This window comes from Bos taurus, chromosome X (genome assembly GCF_002263795.3).
Source record: "Bos taurus isolate L1 Dominette 01449 registration number 42190680 breed Hereford chromosome X, ARS-UCD2.0, whole genome shotgun sequence".
Classification (NCBI taxonomy): Eukaryota; Metazoa; Chordata; class Mammalia; order Artiodactyla; family Bovidae; genus Bos; species Bos taurus.
Genome location: NC_037357.1, coordinates 133302503 through 133323041, shown reverse-complemented (window position 1 = coordinate 133323041; position 20539 = coordinate 133302503). Strand labels below are relative to the sequence as shown.

At 51.6% G+C, this 20539-nt stretch overlaps 1 protein-coding gene across 1 annotated transcript in view; it reads right to left on the bottom strand.

The window, feature by feature from the left end:
- GPR143 (G protein-coupled receptor 143) overlaps positions 1–19557 on the bottom strand; it is a 29699-nt gene extending 10142 nt beyond the window's left edge. Inside the window, exons 1-6 of the mRNA XM_002700459.6 lie at positions 19169–19557; positions 11052–11161; positions 10200–10294; positions 7307–7399; positions 3618–3727; positions 1138–1246 (exon numbers count right to left, since the gene is read on the bottom strand). Of these exons, the coding sequence (XP_002700505.1) occupies positions 1138–1246; positions 3618–3727; positions 7307–7399; positions 10200–10294; positions 11052–11161; positions 19169–19436 (785 nt within the window). The 5' untranslated portion in view covers positions 19437–19557. The remainder of the gene's footprint in view (positions 1–1137; positions 1247–3617; positions 3728–7306; positions 7400–10199; positions 10295–11051; positions 11162–19168) is intronic.
- Between the last annotated feature and the right edge of the window lie 982 nt (positions 19558–20539).

Here is a 20539-nt window from a genome sequence, read left to right as displayed (position 1 = left end):
GACGAGCAAGCTGACGTCTTGATGGAAACCAACACGAACCTTGATGTTTTATGTCGGAAATTTCTGACGGTAGTGTCGGCAGGTCGGCGAAGTTGGAAATGGCAGGCTCGGGGTATTTTTAAAGGGAGGTGACTCACGGCTCTCCCAGGAGAATGTCCAAACCAGCCTCTTCCCATCAGATAAATTATTAACCACCAACGTGTGCCCTGTCTGGCAAAGCACTCTGTCGCTGCAGCAAAGGGCTTTCTGATTTGGTACTTGTCACAGCTCTATTTGCACAGAGCAAACCCACGTGAAATGCTGGGGCAGACTGCCTGTGGGGGACAGGGCAGGCCCACTGAGGAGATGAAGATTGCTCTCTACCCTTCTTGTTTTTTTGTTTTTTTTTTTTTTAGTTGTTTTTTTGGCCGTGCCACACAGCTTTCGGGATCTTAGTTTCCTGAACCAGAGATAGAACTCTTGCCCCCTGCAGTGGGAGCTTAGAGTCCTAACCACTGGACTGCCTGGGGAGTCATGGTTTCTGTCCTTGTTGCCCTGAGCTGTGAGTCATCACACAGACACGGGGTGTCATCCCTGAGTCTCATCAGATACAGGAATCCTGCTGTCAAGACAAATGCAGGGACTTCTCTGGCCATCCAGTGGTCAGGACTCGGTACTTCCAGTGCAAGAGGGATGAGGGTTCAATCCCTGGCCGGGGAAGTAAGATCCCACATGCCTCACACTGCAGCAACAACAACAAAAAACTAATTAATTAAAAAATAAAACAAAGATGGGTGCAAAAATAAAAGATGGATTTAGAAGGCACGATGAAGCATTTGATTTGAATGTTAACCCTCGGCGATGGGACAGTACTCCAGAGGCAAGTGGTTGGGATGTGACCACGTTAAAGTGAGGATTTTCTGTTCTTAGCGATTCTCTATAATTTGAGCGGATGTGAATTTCTTTCCAGAAGGTCATGGGTGCAGACTGGCCTTCCTGTCTGGACAGCATTGCCTCCAGGGCCATCTGGACAAGCCTCTAAAGGTTTCCTCTCCCAAGACTCTGCCTCTGGAACTCAGGTCACACTTGGGAAGGCAACTTACAAGAGGTTTGCACTTCACGTCCCAGTGAGAGTTTAAAGAAACAGAAACACGTTACCAAACAATGAAAACCAGCATTATTTTGAAGAATCGGGTCTTGATCCTGGCTCCCATGCGTCTCTCGTTCTCCGTGTAAATGCCTTGTCTTCCCTTCAGTAAGGAGGCCACTGTGGAGCAGAGGGGAACGGTGTGTGATGTTCACGATCGACAAAGGCCAGCAAACCGGATGGGAGCCCGCAAGTCACCCTGGAGAGCAGGAGGCAAGATACCAGCCATGCCTCTCTCACCACTGCATGGGGAGGGGCGGGGGTGCTTCTCAGACACTCGGGGGGAATACACAGCTCTTAAAGGTTTCCTTTGAAGTCTTTGTGGCTTCCCTGATAGCTCAGCTGGTAAAGAATCCGCCTGCAATGCAGGAGACCCCAGTTCGATTCCTGGGTCAGGAAGAGCCCCTGGAGAAGGAAGAGGCTACCCACTCCAGGATTCTGGGGCTTCTCTGGTGGCTCAGCTGGTAAATTTGCCCGCAATGCGGTAGACATGGGTTCGGTCCCTGGGCTTGGGAAGATCCCCCTGGAGAAGGGAAAGGCTACCCACTCCAGTATTCTGGCCTGGAGAATTCCTCGGACTTTATAGTCCATGGGTTCACGACATGACTGAGCCACTTTCACTTTCATTTTTGAAATTGTTTAGATTTATATAAGATATACAGAGATAGTAGAGCCCCCATATAGCTGCACCCAGCTGCCTCCAGTGTTAACGTCTTCCGCAACCACACTCACAGCCACACGTTGGTCAGCATGAAGAAAATAACGCTGGTGCAGTGCTGTTAACTACACCCCTGATTTTATCTGGATTTTATTCGTTCAGGAGCTGTATTTTTAACAGTTTATACTTTTTATCTTTATAATAAAAATTATTTTATAAATATTAAATATAAATATAAATGTTATTTTTATTATAAAAATAATTCACTAGGGGACTTCTCTCGTGGTTCAGTGGTTATAAGATTCCATGCCAACACAGGGGGCAAGGTTCAATCTCTGATCAGGAAACTATAATGCCCCATGCTGAAAGATGTGGCCAAAAAATGTAAACAGTAATAATTTATCCTTGATTTCTTTCTTTCTTTGGCCAAGACTCTCTGCACGTGGGATCTTAGTTCCCCAACTAGGGATTAAACCCAGGCCCCCCTGCAGTGAAAGCGTGTAGTCCTAACCCTTGGACCTCCAGGGGAGTCTCATACTTGCTATTTTAAAATATTGAAAGATTTGGCATCCTCCTTTAGACAAGTTGAAAAATATAAAAAAAAGTTTAGAAAAAAAATTAATAACCTATCATCCCCCCAAAGACAACTACTGTTAGCATCTTAGTATATTTCTTTCCAGTGTTTTTTCCTACACTTCGTTTTCCTTTATTTGATGTAATTGGATCACTGTTTTTAATGCAATGTTTTTTAAAAAGCTGTATTTGGCTCAGATGGTAAAAGCGTCTGCCTAAAATGCGGGAGACCAGGGTTCAATCCCTGGGTTGGGAAGATCCCCTGGAAAAGGAAATAGCAACCCACTACGGTACTCTTGCCTAGAAAATTCCATGGATGGAGAAGCCTGGTAGGCTACAACCCATGGGGTCACAAAGAGTCTGACACGACTGAGTGACTTCACTTTCTTTCTTTCTAATACACTATGGGGGTTGCGTGTTTTTAAATTTTTATTGCAGTAGAGTCGATTTCCAATGTTGTGTTACTGACAGGTGTACACACACTGTTTTTCAACGCAGATACGAAGAGAGAGAGACCCAAAGAGCCTTCGTGATGTTGTCTCCCTAAGTAGCAGAGCATGTCGCTTAAAGTTCTGCAATCCACAGTCGATCCTCCAGTGACCTTTCTGTGGAGGTGTGTTTCTTTATTCCAATTCTGCCCGTGAGGGACCCACAGGGCACGAGGGGGCTAGAGAATTGCCCCAGGGCTCGTCTCCTCAAGGATGGGGTAGGGGGCTGGAATGCAGGCCCCCTCCTGTGGGTCTGCTGACTCACCTTCTCGCCCAGATCTTTCTGGTGCCTCTGACTCATGTCCTGTGGGCCCCTTCCTGCTTCCTGCCCAGCTGGGAGAAGACATGGGCCCAGACAGCACGGGGGGAGCCAGCCCCTCCGCCACCGGGGACAGCCCTGTCCATCTCCACCCCTCGCCCACGGCTGACCTTTCCTTTCCTCTCCTGTTCCCATCTCCCCCTCCGCCAGTTTTCAAGGACACTGGGTCTTTGGGGGCACGCCGCGGATAGACCCAGGATGAGTCCAGGTAGAAGGGAAAAAGTCCACAGGTCCCTGGGCTGTGCGCTAACGCATGCTGGCAAAGACCATCTAGCCGTGACTGAGTAGGCTTGCTCCCTGTCACTAATGTAAACCCACTCACTCTCCCCAACTTCATTCTGCTCGTCTCTGCAGGATGACAGATGAGGTCAGGGATCCTAGGTAATGACTGGGGCCCAAGTCCTGGGGCTCATCCCCGTGGCCTCATCCCCAGGAAGCTTCCCTGCCCTTTACCTGCGGTCACTGTCTTTCGAAATAGGATGGGGTTGCCCACCAGGACCAGTAGCAGCGGCAAGTACGTGGTGATGTAGTGGGGGATGGCATGCTCCAGGCCCCTCTCGCACCTGGTGGGGAGGGGGGGAGAGAAAAACCGAGGCATTCTCCAACAATAAGGCTTTACCTGAAATAACCCGCTGCCTTATCTGAAAGCCGAGATAAGAGGACCCAGAGCGCAAAGGGAAATGCACAGATCACTTCTGGCTGCCGGAAGGAAACCTGACTCACATCTCATCATGTCTGTGGACAAGCAAGTAAGTCACAGAAGGAGAAGGAAGATCAATCACAGTTCTGTCTTGTCTCAGAAAGTGGGCCACTTTTCAAGTTCCCCCTTGGAAAAAAGTAAAGACAGGAAAGACTCTGGGATGATGGACGCCCACCCCCACCACAACCCCCCTGTGGGACCCCTTCAAAGAAAACACACACAGTTCAAGCAAGACAAAGGCACTCAATAGACTGGTAAGGTGCTCAGCACTTTACTACGTTCTAGGCCTGGCTGACATCACCAATAAGATCCAAGCTCTGCCCTCGAACAACTGAAAACACCCGAGCTTCCTATTTCTCAGGACACTTGTTCCCAAGGTGACCCATAATCATTTCGGTGGTTCTTTTCAGAAACAAAGACAGGAATGTCTACTGATGGGCTGGGGGACTCGTCCGTCAGCAACGGGACATGGTGGTATGCTACACACAGCTATGTTACCAAGGCCGGGAGTGTCACTGAACAAATGCATAATGTAGAGAAAGTGGCAAAGGGGGAGAGGGCATCCAAAGGAGAAGTTGCTCAGGTCCAACCCCAGATGAGGGGGAAAGCCAGAGGAGGGCGTAGCCCTGGAGGCCCGGGAAGGGGGCATGATAAAGATGCTGGTGCTGTCATCAGTATGGAGTGCACACACCAGAGATGAAAGTGGAAGAATGCACAAAACCAGGCATGAACAATGCAGTGCCCACCTTTTGTTGCCCTAAGGATGGCAATACCATGTGAAGATGGTGCGTTCTTTTATAAATGAAGCTTTCTTCTTCAGCTGTGAAAGCTAAACCATGGTCTACAAGGGCTTGAGGGGAGAAAGGGAAACAGGAGGAGCAAAAGATGAGATTCGAATGATGAGGGACAGATGAGTGAGGGTGGGAGCCTGCACAGTGCTCTGAGGATGCAAATGATGAAGGGTGGAGACAATGGAAGGTGCAGAGAAGATGATGGGATGATGGAGGGTGGAGATGATGGAGGGTGAAGACACTGGAGGATGAGATGATGCAGGGTGGGCATGATGGGATGATGGAAGGTGGAGATGATGGAATGTGGCAATGATGGAGAAGGAGATGATGGAGGAGGAGGAGATGGAGGTAGACATGATGGGATGATGGAGGGTGGAGATGATGGGATGGTGGAGGGCAGACTGATGGAGGGTGGAGATGGTGGAGGGTGGACATGAGGCAGATGAGATGATGGTGGCTGGAGATTATGGAGGACGGTTCTGATGGAGGATGAAAATGATGGATGGTGGAGATGATGGAGGGTGGGATGATGGATGGTGGAGATGATGAAAGATGAGATGATGGAAGGTGGAGATGATGGAGAGTAGAGATGATGGAAGACGAGATGATGAGATGATAGAGGATGAGATGATGGAAGTTAGAGAAGATAGGATGATGGAAGTTGCAGATGATGATGGTTGCATGTGATGTTGCAGAAGTTGGAGGGTGGGGATGATTGAGGGTGGAGATATTGGAGGGTGGGGATGATATTGGGTGCAGATGTTCGAGGGTGAGATGATGGCCTATGAGATGATGGAAGATGGGCATGATGGGATGATGGTGGATGGAGATGATGGAGGTTGGAGGTGATGCATATTGGAGATGATAGAGGGTGGGGATGATTGAGGGTGGAGATGTTGGAGGATAAGATGATGGAGAATGAAAATGCTTCAGGTGGAGGCCTTGTGTTAATCTGGGAGCACCTGGGCTCAAATGAAAACAGCCCCAGGATCCCATGGGTGGAGGTGAGTGATAAAAATTCTCTTTCCGATTAAGTGCATCCCTCTGTAACAGCTGCTTACTCTGTCTTCGTCCTTTTAAGGCTCCTGGGGAGAGCAGAGTATTTTGAGGGGTCTACACAGAGGCCTGGAAGTAGTGACAGTTGACAAAGCAATAGGACTGTGGAGACATTTGAGTGAGCAGCTGCAAGAAATTAAGAAAGATGGGGAGAAACAGTCTACACCACAGGTCAGCAAACTTTTTCTCTAAAGGAACAGATAGGAAATATTTTAGGCTTCAGAACCCTCATGGCCTCTGTCAAATCTACTCAACTCTAATGGATAAAGCAGCCATAGACAATACATACACAAATGGGTATGGCTGTGTGCCAATAAAACTTTATTTACAAAAGCAGGCAAAGGGCCGGATCTGTACTATGGGCCATGCTGTACTGATCCTTGGGTCTGTGCTGTGCTGTGCTTAGTTGCTCATTTGTGTCCAACTCTTTGCAACCCCATGGACTGTGGCCCGCCAGGCTCCTCTGTCCATGGGATTCTCCAGGCAAGAATACTGGAGTGGGTTGCCATGCCCTCCTCCAGGGGATCTTCCCAACCCAGGAATTGAACCCAGGTCTCCCACACTGCAGGCGGATTCTTTACTGTCTGAACCACCAGGGAAGTCCAAGAATACTGGAGTGGGTAGCCTATCCCTTCTCTGGGGGAACTTCCCAACCCAGGAATTGAACTGGAGTCTCCTGCATTGCACGCAGACTCTTTACCAGCTGAGCTACCCAGGAAGCCCCTCCCTGGGTCTACAACACCTTAAAATCACCAAGAGATGGTGTCCAACGTCTGATTTTCAGTTTTCCATTAAAATGTAGAATATATCTCCTTAGAGAGACCTTGAGGTTTTACAAATGGTAAAGGGCAGGGGTTCAGACTCAAAGAAATGTCTGAGACAGTTTCAGAGGCCACATCTCCCAGCGTGTGTTCAGAAGAGCACAGGATGGAGACATGAAAAAAAAGTGCAGACAGCAGAGGCTGAAAATGAGCTATTCTAAAAGCAACCCTTTGAGTCTCCCAGACATCTGGAACTCAGCCCTGGGATGTTCAACTCACCTGCGTGCCCAGAGAAAGCTGGTTTGAAGGATTAAAAAAAAATCAACAGCAGGTAGGAGAGAGCCATCACAGGTGTGTAGGGAGGAGAGATGCACCCCCAGCTCCGATTGTGCCTCTGAGGTTGTTTTTTTTGTTTGTTTGTTTAAACACAGCCCTCAGTACAGATCCCACCCTCCGCCTGTTTTTGTCAATAAAGTTTTATTGGCACACAGCCATGCCCACTTGTGTATGTATTGTCTATGGCTGCTTTACCCATTAGTGCTGAGTAGGGAAAGTCACATAACATCAAAGTCACCATTGTAAAGTGAACAACTCAGCAGCATTTAGGACACCCATGGTGCCCTGCAAGCTCTGTATCCACACTGGGCACAGCACCAACCCAACACACGTGATGGGCAGGAGCAGGGGACCCTGGCTGGCTCAAGGAGCCAGGCACGTGCTCGCAGCTGCACGGATCCTGGACGAAGGCCCGCCCACCCACATGGGGTCAGCACCCAGGCATGTCTGCAGGAGGACGCCCCACGGGGGTCAGGCATTGGGGGAGCCCCGGCTTACCTGGCCATGGAAGGATAGTACAGCATGAGGGCACCCTCCACGCTCAGCAGGGCAGCCAGGCCCCAGGTCATGAGGTGGTACAGCAGGATGGTGCTGGGGGAGAGAGAATACAGGTCCAGAACCTCAGGTCCAGCGCCTGCCCGGCCCCACACTCTGCGAGCAGCGGTAAAACACATGCAGAGCAGAATCTCAGCAAGTAGCCCCCTGATTGTGCCTCTGAGGTTGTTTTGTTTGTTTATTTGTTTAAACACAGCCCTCCGTACAGATCCGGCCCTCTGCCTGCTTTTGTAAATAAAGTTTTATTGGCACACAGCTGTGCCCACTTGTGTATGTATTGTCACCCCTTAGTGCTGAGTAGTGAAAGTCATGTAACATCAAAGTCACCATTCTAAAGTGAACAACTCAGCGGCATTTAGGATATCCACAGTGCCATGCAAGCCCCACCTCAGGCCCGTTTGAAAACATGTTCATCCCCATAAAAGGACACCCACACCCATTCGGGGGTCTCCCCCCATCACGCCTGCACCCCCAGCCCCTGGCAACCACTCAGCTACCATCTCTCTCTATGGATTCGCCTATTCTGGACATTTCATCCAAGTGGAAGTGTAAAAAATGTGGCCTTCTGTGTCTGGTTTGTTTCCCTTAACCTAAGGCTTTCAAGGTCCATCTAGGCAAAGCTATGGTGTTTCCAGTAGTTATGTATGGATGTGCAAGTCGGACCATAAAGAAAGCTGAGCACTGAAGAATTGATGCTTTGGAACTGTGGCATTGGAGAAGACTCTTGAGAGTCCCTTGGACTGCCAGGAGAACCAACCAGTCCATCCTAAAAGAAATCAGTCTTGAATATCCTTTGGAAGGACTGAAGCTGAAGCTGAAACTCCAATCCTTTGGCCACCTGATGCGAAGAGCTGACTCATTGGAAAAGACCCTGATGCTGGGAAAGATTGAAGGCAGGAGGAGAAGGGGACAACAGAGGATGAGATGGCTGGATGGCATCACTGACTCAATGGACATGAGTTTGAGTCAACTCCGGGAGTTGGTGATGGACACGGAGGCCTGGCGTGCTGCAGGGGTCACAAAGAGTCGGACACAACTGAGCGACTGAACTGAACTGAAGGCTCTCAAGATTGACAGAAGGGATGGACATTTCAGGTGCTCAGCAAGAATACCTTGCTGTTTTGATTGTGCCTTCTTCCTTTTATAAAAATGAGCTGGCATAATTCCTCCTAGGGACCTAGCTCCCCCAGTAGCAAGAGGTTCCCAGCCTCTGTCCTTCCTGAAGTCATCTGGGTACCCAACATGCAAGGGTCTTAATGCTCAGTCCAAACCACAAAGAAGGTCTCTGAGAAGTGGGTGGCCATCTGACATTCCAGGAGAGCTGAGAGACTTCCTATCTCTCTCCACTGCCACCCTTGACCATTCCTTGCAGAGTTTACACTCTTACCACCTCCATCCTTACATCCTTAACCATCCCCATCCTTCATCTCTGTACACCCACACACGCCACCCTGTCCCCCCAAAGGAGCAGAGTCAGTAAGCCTTGCAGGTGATCCAGAGAGGTTCAGAAACTTGCCAACAGTCACTCAGTGACTGAGGTGAGTGAGTGAGGGTCAGGAACTTGAACCCACTGGGGCCAAGGCACTAACCACTGTGTAATTCCTCCTAGACAGCCCCCTCTCCAGCACCAGAAATCTTGGGCTCTGTACTTAGCATAACACATCCATACACACTTCTTAGAACTTCTTCCTATACCTTTAGATACCATCAGAATTTTTATAATCATGCCAATCCTTTTTTAGCATCTGTCCAGTTCCAAATACGAAATTTACTGAATTACTTATTTCCATGGTTTTAAAATCCTCAATTTTGGTTGGGGGGGCACCTGGAGAATATTTTGCTATTTTTTCTTAATATATATATATATATATAATATAACATATATATATATAGTTGACTTACAATGTTTCAGGTGCCCAGCAAGAATACCTTGCTGTTTTGATTGTGCCTTCTGCCTTTTACATAAAAACGAGCTGGCATTAGACATTTCTTGGTGGAGTGCCCACTGGGAGGTTCTGATGGACTGTGTCTCAGTTCAGTTCAGTCACTCAGTCGTGTCCAACTCTGAGATCCCATGGACTGCAGCATGCCAGGCCTCCCTGTCCATCACCAACTCCCGCTTGCTCAAACTCATGTCCATTGAGTCGGTGATGCCGTCCAACCATCTCATCCTCTATCGTCCCCTTCTCCTCCTGCCTTCAATCTTTCCCAGTATCAGGGTCTTTTCCAATGAGTCAGCTCTTTGCATCAGGTGCCCAAAGGACTGGAGTTTCAGCTTCAACATCAGTTCTTCCAATGAATATTCAGGACTGATCTCCTTTAGGATGGACTGGTTGGATCTCCCTGATGTCCAAGGGACTCTCAGGAGTCTTCTCCAACACCACAGTTCAAAAGCATCAATTCCTTGGCACTCAGCTTTCTTTATAGTCCAACTCTCACATCCATACATGACTACTGGGAAAACTACAGCCTTCACTAGACAGACCTTTGTTGGCAAAGTAACGTCTCTGCTTTTTAATATGCTCTCTAGGTTGGTCATAACTTTTCTCCCAAGAAGTAAGCATCTTTTAATTTCATGGCTGCAGTCACCATCTGCAGTGATTTTGGAGCCCCCCCCAAAAAAAGTCTACCACTGTTTTCCCATCTATTTGCCATGAAGTGATGGGACCGGATGCCATGATCTCAGTTTTCTGAATGTTGAGCTTTAAGCCAACTTTTTCGCTCTCCTCTTTCACTTTCCGTGTCTACCCTACAGAAATAAGTGCTCGTGGCCTCTCCAACCTTCCCCTCCGGCAATGAGCTAGAGCAGAAGAACCCGGCCGCTCGCACTGAATACCTCTGTCCAGCCGACCTCTGGATCACCAGGTAGGCATCCACTGCGTAGCAGAACCACCACCAGAAGCAGGCACTGTACAGCAGCTGGATCCAGAGCTATAATCAGAAGAATGGCATCCCAGCCCCTAGGTGCAGGCTGGAGGTGGCCCCGCCCCACCCCTGATGTCATCTCGTGTCCCTGAAAGCCCTCGGCAGACACGTGGCCACCCTTGGAAGCCTAGGCTGGGACGTGGCCTGGGGGCAGGCGGGTGCCTTGGTTCCCGGTCTGCTCAGCCAGACTGGTCCAGCAAGCCCCTCCTGATGCTCACATGTGTAGGCAGAGAGATGACGGGCTCAGAGATGAAAGGCCTGGCCAGGCACTTTGAACCAGATGCGCTTCTGCTGAGGACGAAAGAGGATGCGCAGGAAGGACCTTCCCAGGGGGAGCAAGGCAGGGATGTACTGCAATGCTAAGTGCCTTCAATGGTGTTCGATTCTTTGCGACCCTGTGGACTGTAGCCCCCCAGGGTCCTCTGTCCATGGAATCCTCCAGGCAAAAAATACTGGAGTGGGTTGCCATTTCCTCCAGGAGATCTTCCCTACCCAGGGATCAAACCAGCACCTCCTGCATTAGCAGGCGGGTTCTTCACCTGTGAGCCACCTGGGAAGCTCCAGAGACCCCTGGAGGGTTTGTTAAATCACAGACAGGCCTTCCTCCCACAGGGTCCCTGGTCAGTGGGCTAAGGGTGGGGGTCTCTGAGCTTTTCTAAAAACCTCACTGGGTTGGTGGGAGGGTCAGGACCATACTTTGAGGACTCAGTGTAACAGAGGGGAGTGAAGGGGTGGGGAGGGTGACCAGGGAAGCCACACTTACTGCACTCCCCACGCAGAAGACGGCAGGCCACACATCTGTGTTGTTCACGGCAGAGATGTCGTCCACGAAACTCGGAAACCCTAACCACACCGCAGATCGGACCGCGATACCTAAGGGGCAACCAGGTGATAACGCTTTCTTTGTGTCCGCTCCTGACTCAGACCTAAAGGGGGTCTGCTGACTGTAAAAATGATGGATGGACAAATGGACACATGGACAGATGAAAGGATGGATGGATAGAAGATAGGAAGGGAGAGAGAAAGATGTGAGGGAGGCAGAGATGAAAGATACACATGTTGGTGGGTACAGGAGAGACAGAGGAGAAAAAAAAAAAGACTCAGAAGATAAGGATTATGGTTGCAGAGCAATCCCCGGCGCTTTGATTTCCACTTCCACTAACATCAGCTAGAGTCATGTTCCTTATTTTGGTTGGTCGTTTATTTGCCTCTAAGAAGCAACTGTGTGAATAACAGTGTGTGTTTCTTGGCTGTATTTTTAGTGTCCGGCTTAACTAGTCCTCATGTTAAAAAAAAAAAAAAGAACGACTGAAAAAAAGCACATTCTTTCTTTTTTAATTTTTTTAAAAAAGGATGTATTGATTTATTTTATTGATTGGTCTTTGTTGCTGCTAACAGGACTTTGTCTAGGTGCCGCGAGCAGGGGCCTCTACTCTTGGGCTGCTCATCTCTGTGGCTTCCCTTGCTGCGGAGAACCAGCTCCAGGGCACCTGGGCTCCAGTAGTTTCGGCACCTGGGCTCAGTAGTCATGGCTCGTGGGCTCCGAACTTGTGGTGCATAGGCTTAGTCGCTCCACGCCATGTGGGATCTTCCCTGACCAGGGATGGAACTCGTGTGCCCTGCACTGCAAGGTGGATTCTCAACCACTGGACCACCAGGGAAGTCCCGAAAAAGCTTATTCTGAAGTTGTGAAAGAGAGTTCTTCTGTTCTTTTTAATAAAATTAAAAATTGAAGATTTTCACAAGTTAGCTCTTGTAATCTACTTTTGACATTTATTATTTGGGAGTGTTCCTTGCTCTTAGATCCAGATATCTAATTCGCCTATAATCAGTATCCACACTCAACGTATATAATAGGGTTGTGAGGTTTGGGATAGCATCTGTTTGAGTGTACAGTGTATAACACAAAATGCTCAAGGGGAAATGAACAGTACAGACTTGTATACTAGCATAATGTGTGTAGTTGGCATACAAAACATATACTTCAAAATAGGCAACCAGATATACACTGTGTCCTACACCACCAAAGGGCATTATGGACACTAAAATCCTAAAGATGTCGCTTCTTATTCTTAAGTGCAAATAACAGAAATGACGTTTTCTTCCAAATAGTGCTTTGTTGTTTTCACTATGGAGATCTGCTTTGAGCTCAGTAAACACCATATGTATATATATTTGCATGTATATGAGGTGATGGGTGTTTAGGAAACATTTTATGGTAAATGTGAGTCATTGTGCTGGATATGTAAACGTTTCCCAGTGCTGTATGTCAGTGAAGTGTCAGCAAAACTGGGGCGGGACTTCCCTGGTGGTCTAGTGGTTAGGATTCTGTGGTTTCACTTCCATGGCCCAGGTTCAATCCCTGGTCAGGGAACTGGGATCCCACAAGCTGTGCAATTTGTCCAGGAAAAAAAAAAAAGATTTTAAAAAATCCTCCGGGGGGGGTGGGGTAGTGGGGGAGCAGAATCACATTCCATGCAATAGGCATCTGTATTTCTTTCTGTCTTTATTTTGGCTGCACTTGGTCTTTGCAGGCTTTCTCTAGTTTCAGAGTGGGGGCTACTCTTCATTGTGGTATGTGGACTTCTCATCGCCGTGGCATCTCTTGTTGCGGAGCGCAGGCTCTAGGTGGGTCGTGGGCTTCAGATGTTATGGACCCCAGTCTCTGCAGCATAGGCTCAGCAGTTGTGGCTCACAGACTCTGGAGTACGCGGGACCCTCCTGGACCGGGAATCGAACCCATGTCCCCTGCATTGGCAGGCGGGTCCTTTACCACTGCACCACCAGGGACACCTTGGCATCTGTGCTTGTTATTTTTCAGCGAGGAGGTCCAGACACCCCCTGCCTTGCCCTGACTCCTGCTTCTGCTCATTTGCCCACAGTGCCATGTACCTTCCTTCAAAAGGTGAAAGGATGTACCAATCTTATTTCCTGACCCACCCCCCAAAAGATGTTTGGCTGCAACTCTATCTCCAGATATTCAAGTTACTGAAACTATTAAGATGCTTCCCCCAAATGCTTCAGCAGAATCAGGGAGAAAACCAATTTTTTAAAATTTAATTATCCTGCACCACACTCGCTTTGTCACTAACAGAAAGGGAGGTATTCCTTCCTGTCTTACTCCAGTCTGAAAAAGTGACTGCAAGTTCCATAGCATGTGTCTGGAGTCAAGATTCTTGAGTGTCTCCAAGCACAAAACAGCAAGAGGAACAGGGGAGCCAACCCCTGGAACACATCCACCAGGTATCTGGTCAAGGTGGGCTAGAAGCTGCTGCGACACCCTCAGGACACGGAGGTGGAAGCCATTCAAATACCATCAGAGCCTCTCCTTCAAGAGCAGACGATTCCAACATGGCCAGCACCCGTCAGCACTCACAGAACACGGACGCTCTTTGGATCCTGATTTGAACTAACGAACGGAAAACTGGCATGTATGACATGCCTGAACATGTAGCGGTGACATGAAGGAATCGGTTTTCCTTATTTTTTAGGTGGCAATGATATCAGTGTGATATATATATATATATAATTACATATTATAATATGAGACTATATTAAATATACACTTAATATAACATATTGGGCTTCCCTGATGGCTCAGAGGGTAAAGTGTCTGCCTGTGATGCAGGAGACCCGGGTTCGATCCCTGGGTCGGGAAGACCCCCTGGAGAAGGAAATGGAAACCCACTCCAGTACACTTGTCTGGAAAATTCCATGGACGGAGGAGCCTGGTAGGCTACAGTCCATGGGGTCGCAAAGAGTTGGACATGACTGAGCGATTTCACTTCACTAATATAACATATTAAATATATTATATATTGTAATATATTATAATATTGTAACATATAGTATATGGCTTCCCTGGTGGCTCAGATAGTAAAGAATCCACCTGCAGTGTGGGAGACCCAGGTTTGATCCCTGGGTTGGGAACATCCCCTGGAGGAGGAAATGGCAACCCACTCCAGTATTACTGCCTGGAGAATCCCACGGATAGAGGAGCCTGGCGGGCTACAGTCCATGGGGCTGCAAAGAGTCAGACATGAGCGAGTGACTAACATACACACACATGTAGTATACAGTATGTTACAATGGACATGTTATATATTATAATTATGTATATAATTATATATATGTTGAATTCTTCTACAGTTACATACTGAGATTTGTCTGGATGTAATGATATAAATTCTGGGATCTGCTTCAAATTAATTCAGTGGGGAGTGGGGTACAGGGATGAAGTATAGAGGAGGCTAGGTGATGAGAACAGGCGGCTTCTTATACAGTCTCTACATTTGCATATATATAATAAAGTCCAAAATAAAAAAGTTTAAAAGGTCAGCAGTATCGAGCTTAGAGTTTGTAAAACGTGCCGTGCTAGGGTTGAAAGCAGGGGTCAGCAAAGTTTCTGTAGTGGATCAGAGAGAAAATATTTTAGGGTCTGTGGCCCACACTTTCTCTATGTTTCTCTATGCAACACTCATTTCGGCCCTGATGGGGAAATGGGGTGGGTGGAAGATGTTGCCCCAACAGTGCACAAGTGCAGGGCACGGCTGTATCCCCATAAGAGTCCACTTACGGACGCTGACATTCACATTTCACAGAATGCTTACATGTCTGAAATACCATTGTTCTGTAGATGTTCTTAAAAGTATTTATTTACTTGGCTGGGCCAGGTCTCTGTTGCCGCAATGTGAGATCCTGTTCCCTGACTAGGGATCGAACCCAGGTCTCCTGCATTGGGAGCACAGTGTTTGAGTCACTGGACGACCAGGGAAGTCCCTGTTCTGTAGATTTCTAGGCTTCGAGTGTTAAGCTAGCTTTTTCACTCTCCTCTTAGAAAGGGAGAAAGTGAAGTTGCTTAGTCGTGTCTGACTCTTTGGGACCCCATAGACTGTAGCCCACAGGGCTCCTCTATCCATGGAATTTTCTAGGCAAGAGTACTGGAGTGGGTTGCCATTTCCTTCTCCAGGGGATCTTCCCGATCCAGGGATTGAACCCGGGTCTCCCACCTTGCAGGCAGATGCTTTACCGTCTGAGCCACCAGGGAAGCCCCCTGGTAGATTTTTAAAACACACTTTAACATGTAAAAACATTCTTAACTCATGGGCTGTACATAGAAAAGCAGGCTGGATTTAGCCTAGAGACTACAAGTTTGCACATTTGTGATAGAAAACCCAAATTTAGATACATAGATAAAAAAGGAAATAAAAATTTTATCGTATATATGGAGTTTTCTTCCTGATTCTGCTAAATCGGTTTGGAAACAACTGCATGTATGTGAGCACAGGCTTGATAATATTAACTATTAGTCTCTCATTGGTGGAACGATCATGGAACCGTGGTATTTTCTGTGTTTTCCTTCACAGCACTGCCTAAAGTTTCCCTAGTAAGAGCAGTAACAAATACATCAAAGTGTTAAAAAAAAAAAAAGAAAGAAAGAAAAGAAAAGAAAAAAAGAAGTCTCCGGAAGCAACTTTTACCCATACTGTATTGCAGAATCCACTCGTCCTCGTAGTGTCCCTGGGTAGCCCTCTCTGGATCAGTCCTCCCACCCGCAGGCCAGGCGCTCTCAACCACGCACAAGCGGTACCCGCTCCCTGGGGCAGGCATCCTCATTTGCACACGTAGGGGTCCCCACTCATGGGCCACAGGCCCTAAAACATGCACCACCCGACTGCTGGGCACCCCCACTCATACCGAGGGCTTTCCACTTGCGGGCCGCATGCCTTCAACCACGCACAGACGGGTCCCCACCTGTGGGCGGGGTGCCCTCATCCTTGCACGGAGGGGACCTCACCCGCCTGCCGGGCACCCTCAACCACTCACAAACGGGTCGCGGGCCTGGCGTCCTCACCCGCATATGGAGGGTCCCCCAGTCCCGGAGACCAGGTGCGCTCAACCATGCAAGGAGTGGTCCCCATCCGTGGTACGTACACCCTGAACCATGCACACGACTCCCGGGACGGGTGTCCTTCCCTGCACACGAAGGCTTCCCCAATCGAGGGCCGTGTTCCCTCAGCTCCCAGGAAGGGGGTCCCCACTCTCGGGCCCCGCGGCCTCCACTGGGCATGGAGGGGTTCGCATCGCGGGCCGTGTGCCCTCAACCGCATAAGGAGAGGTCCCCATTCGCTGGCTGCACACCCTCAACAGCACACAGAGGAGCCCTGACCCGAGGTGCGCATGCCCTGAAAAACGCACAGACAGCTCCCTGCTCGCAGGGCAGGTGTCCTCAACCGCGCACGCAGTGGTCCCCACCCCTGGGCTGTGCGCCCTTAACCGCGGACAGAGGCGTCCCCACTCGCGGGCAGTGCACCCTCAAACACACATGGAGGTATCCCCACTCGAGGGCCGCGGGCCTCAACTGGGCATGGAGGGGTCCCGACACGCACTACGTGCGCCCTGGAAAACGCACAGACGGGTCCCAACTCGCGGCCCGACATCCTCACCTGCACACGGAGGGCTTCCCACCCACGGGCCGTGCGCCTTCAACCGCCCACGCAGTGGTTCCCACTCGCAGACAGTGCGCCCTCAAGCACACAGAGAGGGTTCCCACTCACGGGCCACGCACCATCAACCGCACATGGATGGGTCCTCAAGGCTGTAGGCGCGCCCTCGACTGCACACCAAGAGTTCCCCACCTGTGGGCTGTGCACCCTCAACTGCGCACGGAGTGGTCCTCACCACAAGGCTATGCGCTCTCAACTCCCATGAAGGACCCACTCATGGGCCACGAGCTCTCAACTGGGCACAGAGAGGTCCCCACTCGCAGACCCCTGGGTCGTGTGTTTTCAACTGCTCACACAGTGGTTCCCACCCGCGGTCCATGCACCCTCAACTGCGCAGGGAGCGGTCCCCACTAGCGTGCAGCGTGCCCTCAGCACACACGGAAGGGGCCTCATGGGCTGGGCGTCCTCACCCGCACATGGAAGGGACCCCACCCGCAGGCCGTGCGCCCTCAACTGCACACAAAGGGGTCCCCACTCCTGGGCCCTCAACTGGGCATGGAGGGGTCCCCACCGCAGTACACGTGCCCTCAACTGAGCACCAAGGGCTCCCCACCCGTGGGCCGTGTGCCCTCAACCACGCACAGAGTGGTAGTCCTCACCACAAGGCTGTGTGCCCTCAACTCCTATGAAGGGCATCCCCACTCGCGGGCCACACGTTCTCAACTGGGCACAGAGAGGTCCCCACTAGCAGGCCATTCGCCCTCAGCTGGGCACAGAGAGGTTTCCATCCGCGGACTGGCGCCTTCAACCGCGCAGGCAGTGGTCCCCACCTGCAGGCCGTGCGCCCTCAACCGCACACGCAGGGGACTCCACTCTCTCTGGCTATTGGCCTTCAACTGGGCACGGAGGGGTCCCGACCCATGGTAATCGACCCCTGGAAAATGCACAGATGGGTCCCTACTCGTGGACCTGGTGTCCTCACCCACACACGGAGGGGACCCCACCCGCGGGCCGTGCACACTCAACTGCCCACACAATGGTCCCCACCCGCATCCACGGGCCCTCAACTGCACACACAGTGGTCCCCACCAATGGGCTGTGCGCCCTCAACCGCGCACAGAGGGGTCTGCACCCGCGGGGTGTGCGCCCTTAACCGCGTACAGAGAGGTCCCCACTCACCGGAAACGCACCCTCAACTGGGAACGGAGAGGTCCCGACTCGCGGTACTCGTTCCCTGAAAAACGCACAGATGGGTCCCTCCTTGTGGGCTGGGCGTCCTCACCTGCACATGGAGGGGACCCCACCGGCAGGCCATGTGCCCTCAACCGCGCACGGAGTGGTTGTCACCGCAAGGCTGTGCGCCCTCAATTCCCACGAAGGGCGTCCCCACTCGCGGGCCGCGCGCTCTAAATTGGGCACAGAGAGGTCCCCACTCGTGGGCCATGGGCCTTCAAATGGGCATGGAGGGGTTCCCACCCCGGGCCGTGTGCCTTCAACTGCACACACAGTGCCGTGCACCCTCAACCGCGCACGAAGGGGTCCCCACTCGCGGGCAGCGCGTCTTCAAGCACACACGGAAAGATCCCCACTCGCGGGCCGCGGGCCCTCAACTGCTCACGGAGGGGTCCGCACCCGCGGTGCGTGTGCCCTAGGAAACGCACAGACGGTCCCTACTCGCAGGCCAGGCGTCCTCACCTTCACACGGAGGGGTCTCCACCGTAGAGCCGCGCGTCCTCAACCGCGCAGGCAGTGGTCCCCACCTACGACGGGTCGTGCGCCCCCAACTCCCACGAAGGAGTCCCCAGTGGCGGGCCACACCTCGTCAACCTCGCTCGGAGGCCCACCCGTGGGGCCGCGGGGCTCTCAACCGCGCACGTAGGCGAGCCCTGAAAAAACGCACAGACGGGTCTCTGCTTGGGGGCCGGGCGTCCTCACCCACAAACTGAGGGAGCCCTACTCGCGGGCCGCTCGCGCTCAGCTGCGCACGGAGGGGTCCCCACCTTTGAGCTGCGCGCCCTCAACCGCGCACTCAGTGGTCCCCACCTACGACGGGCCGTGCGCCCACAACTCCCATGAAGGGGTCCCCACTGGCGGGCCTCACCCCGTCAAACTCCCACGGAGGACCACCCGTGGGCCGCGGGTTCTCAACCGCGCACCTAGGCACGCCCTGAAAAAACGCATAGACGCGCCCTTACTTAGGGGCCCAACGTCTTCACCCGCAGAGGGAGCCCTACTCGCGGGCCGCGCGCACTCAACTGCGCGCGGAGGGGTCTCCATCAGTGCAGTACGCACGGGCCCTGAACCACGCACGGAGGGGTCCCCGGCCGTGCGCCCTCACCTCCCAAGAAGGGGTCCCCACCCGCGGACCGGGCGCCCTCACTCGAACACCGACGGGTTCCCCACCCACCCTCGCCCGCGCGGCTCGCGCGCTCACCCAGGCAGCCAAGCAGGTCGCAAGCGGTTGCGGCGCGCACGATGCGCACGGAGGCGGGGACGCGGGCCGAGGTCGCCGGCGAGGCTGAGGCGATCCCGGGGCCCGCGGGCCGGCGCCCGGGCCGCAGCTGCAGGAGGCCGAGCGCCAGGCGGAGCGCGCCGCTACCCAGACACAGCGCGTGGAAAGCCCGCGGCTGGAAGCCCAGCGCGAGCTGCGTGGCGGCGTCCCGCGTGGGGCAGCAGAAGGTGCCTAGTCGCGGAGAGGCCATGGGTCGTGCTGGGGACGCGCGTGGCTCGGGTCTGCCTGCCGGCCTGAGTCATGTGCTGGGCGCGGGGGCCGCGGGGAGGGGGCGTCATGTGCCCTGGGCCTCCCCGCTGCCCCCGCCTGATCCCCGCCCCGCGCTGGCAGAAAAGGCGCCAGGCTCGGCGAGGGCAGCGCGGAACGCCACGAGGCCTCACGAGGGTGATGCTTGGTAACGAGGAGGAGGGGTGGGGGCAGAGAGCTCAGGGTCGGGAAGTCCGCTCTCCTGCCGGTCGGCATGCCTTCCCGGGAGGGGGAGGGGGCGGGGCTGCTTAATTCTCCAGAACCCGGAGCCCTCGACAGTGCTGTCTCATCTTAACCCATCTCCCCCAGAAACCACGCGCTCTTGCCAGGTCTGAGCAGTCTGAGTCTCTGACATCCTTCATTTTGATCCGTTGCCAGTTCATAAACAGTGACCCTGCCGTGATTAGCATGAAAATACTGCTTTTCTGTGGCCCCCCTCCGCCAGGGAAATCACCCCACAGAGCTAGGACTTTGGCTTGGAATCAACAAAACTTTGAAGAAAGGGGAAACTCTTTTGCCAAACTGGACACACACACACACATACACACACACGTTTTATACCTTCAGGTCCGCTCAATTTTTACTCATCTCAACCATGTAAGGTTAGATTTTTGACATTGTATGTTACCTTTCAAGAGTAACTCTCTTTAGGAAAAAAAAAAAAGTTCAAGTTTATTCAGATTTTCTTAAAGTGTATTAGTCGCTCATTCCTGTTCGAGTCTTTGCGACCCCGTGGACTGTAGCCCGCCAGGCTCCTCCGTCCATGGGAGTCTCCAGGCAAAAATACTGGGGTGGGTTGCCATGCCCTCCTCCAGGGGATCTTCCGGACGCAGGGATTGAACCCAGGTCTCCTTCATTGCACGTGGATTCTTTACCAAGTTAGCCACCAGGGAGGCCAAACTCCTTTAATTTTTAGAGGAACTGCATTAAACATTGAAAGTCATGCTTAATTCTATACGCATAATAGTTTCAAAATGATATTAGTACTATTGGTAATATATTGAGTGGACTTGAAAAAAAAAAAAAGTCTTCAAGTTGAAAATCTAA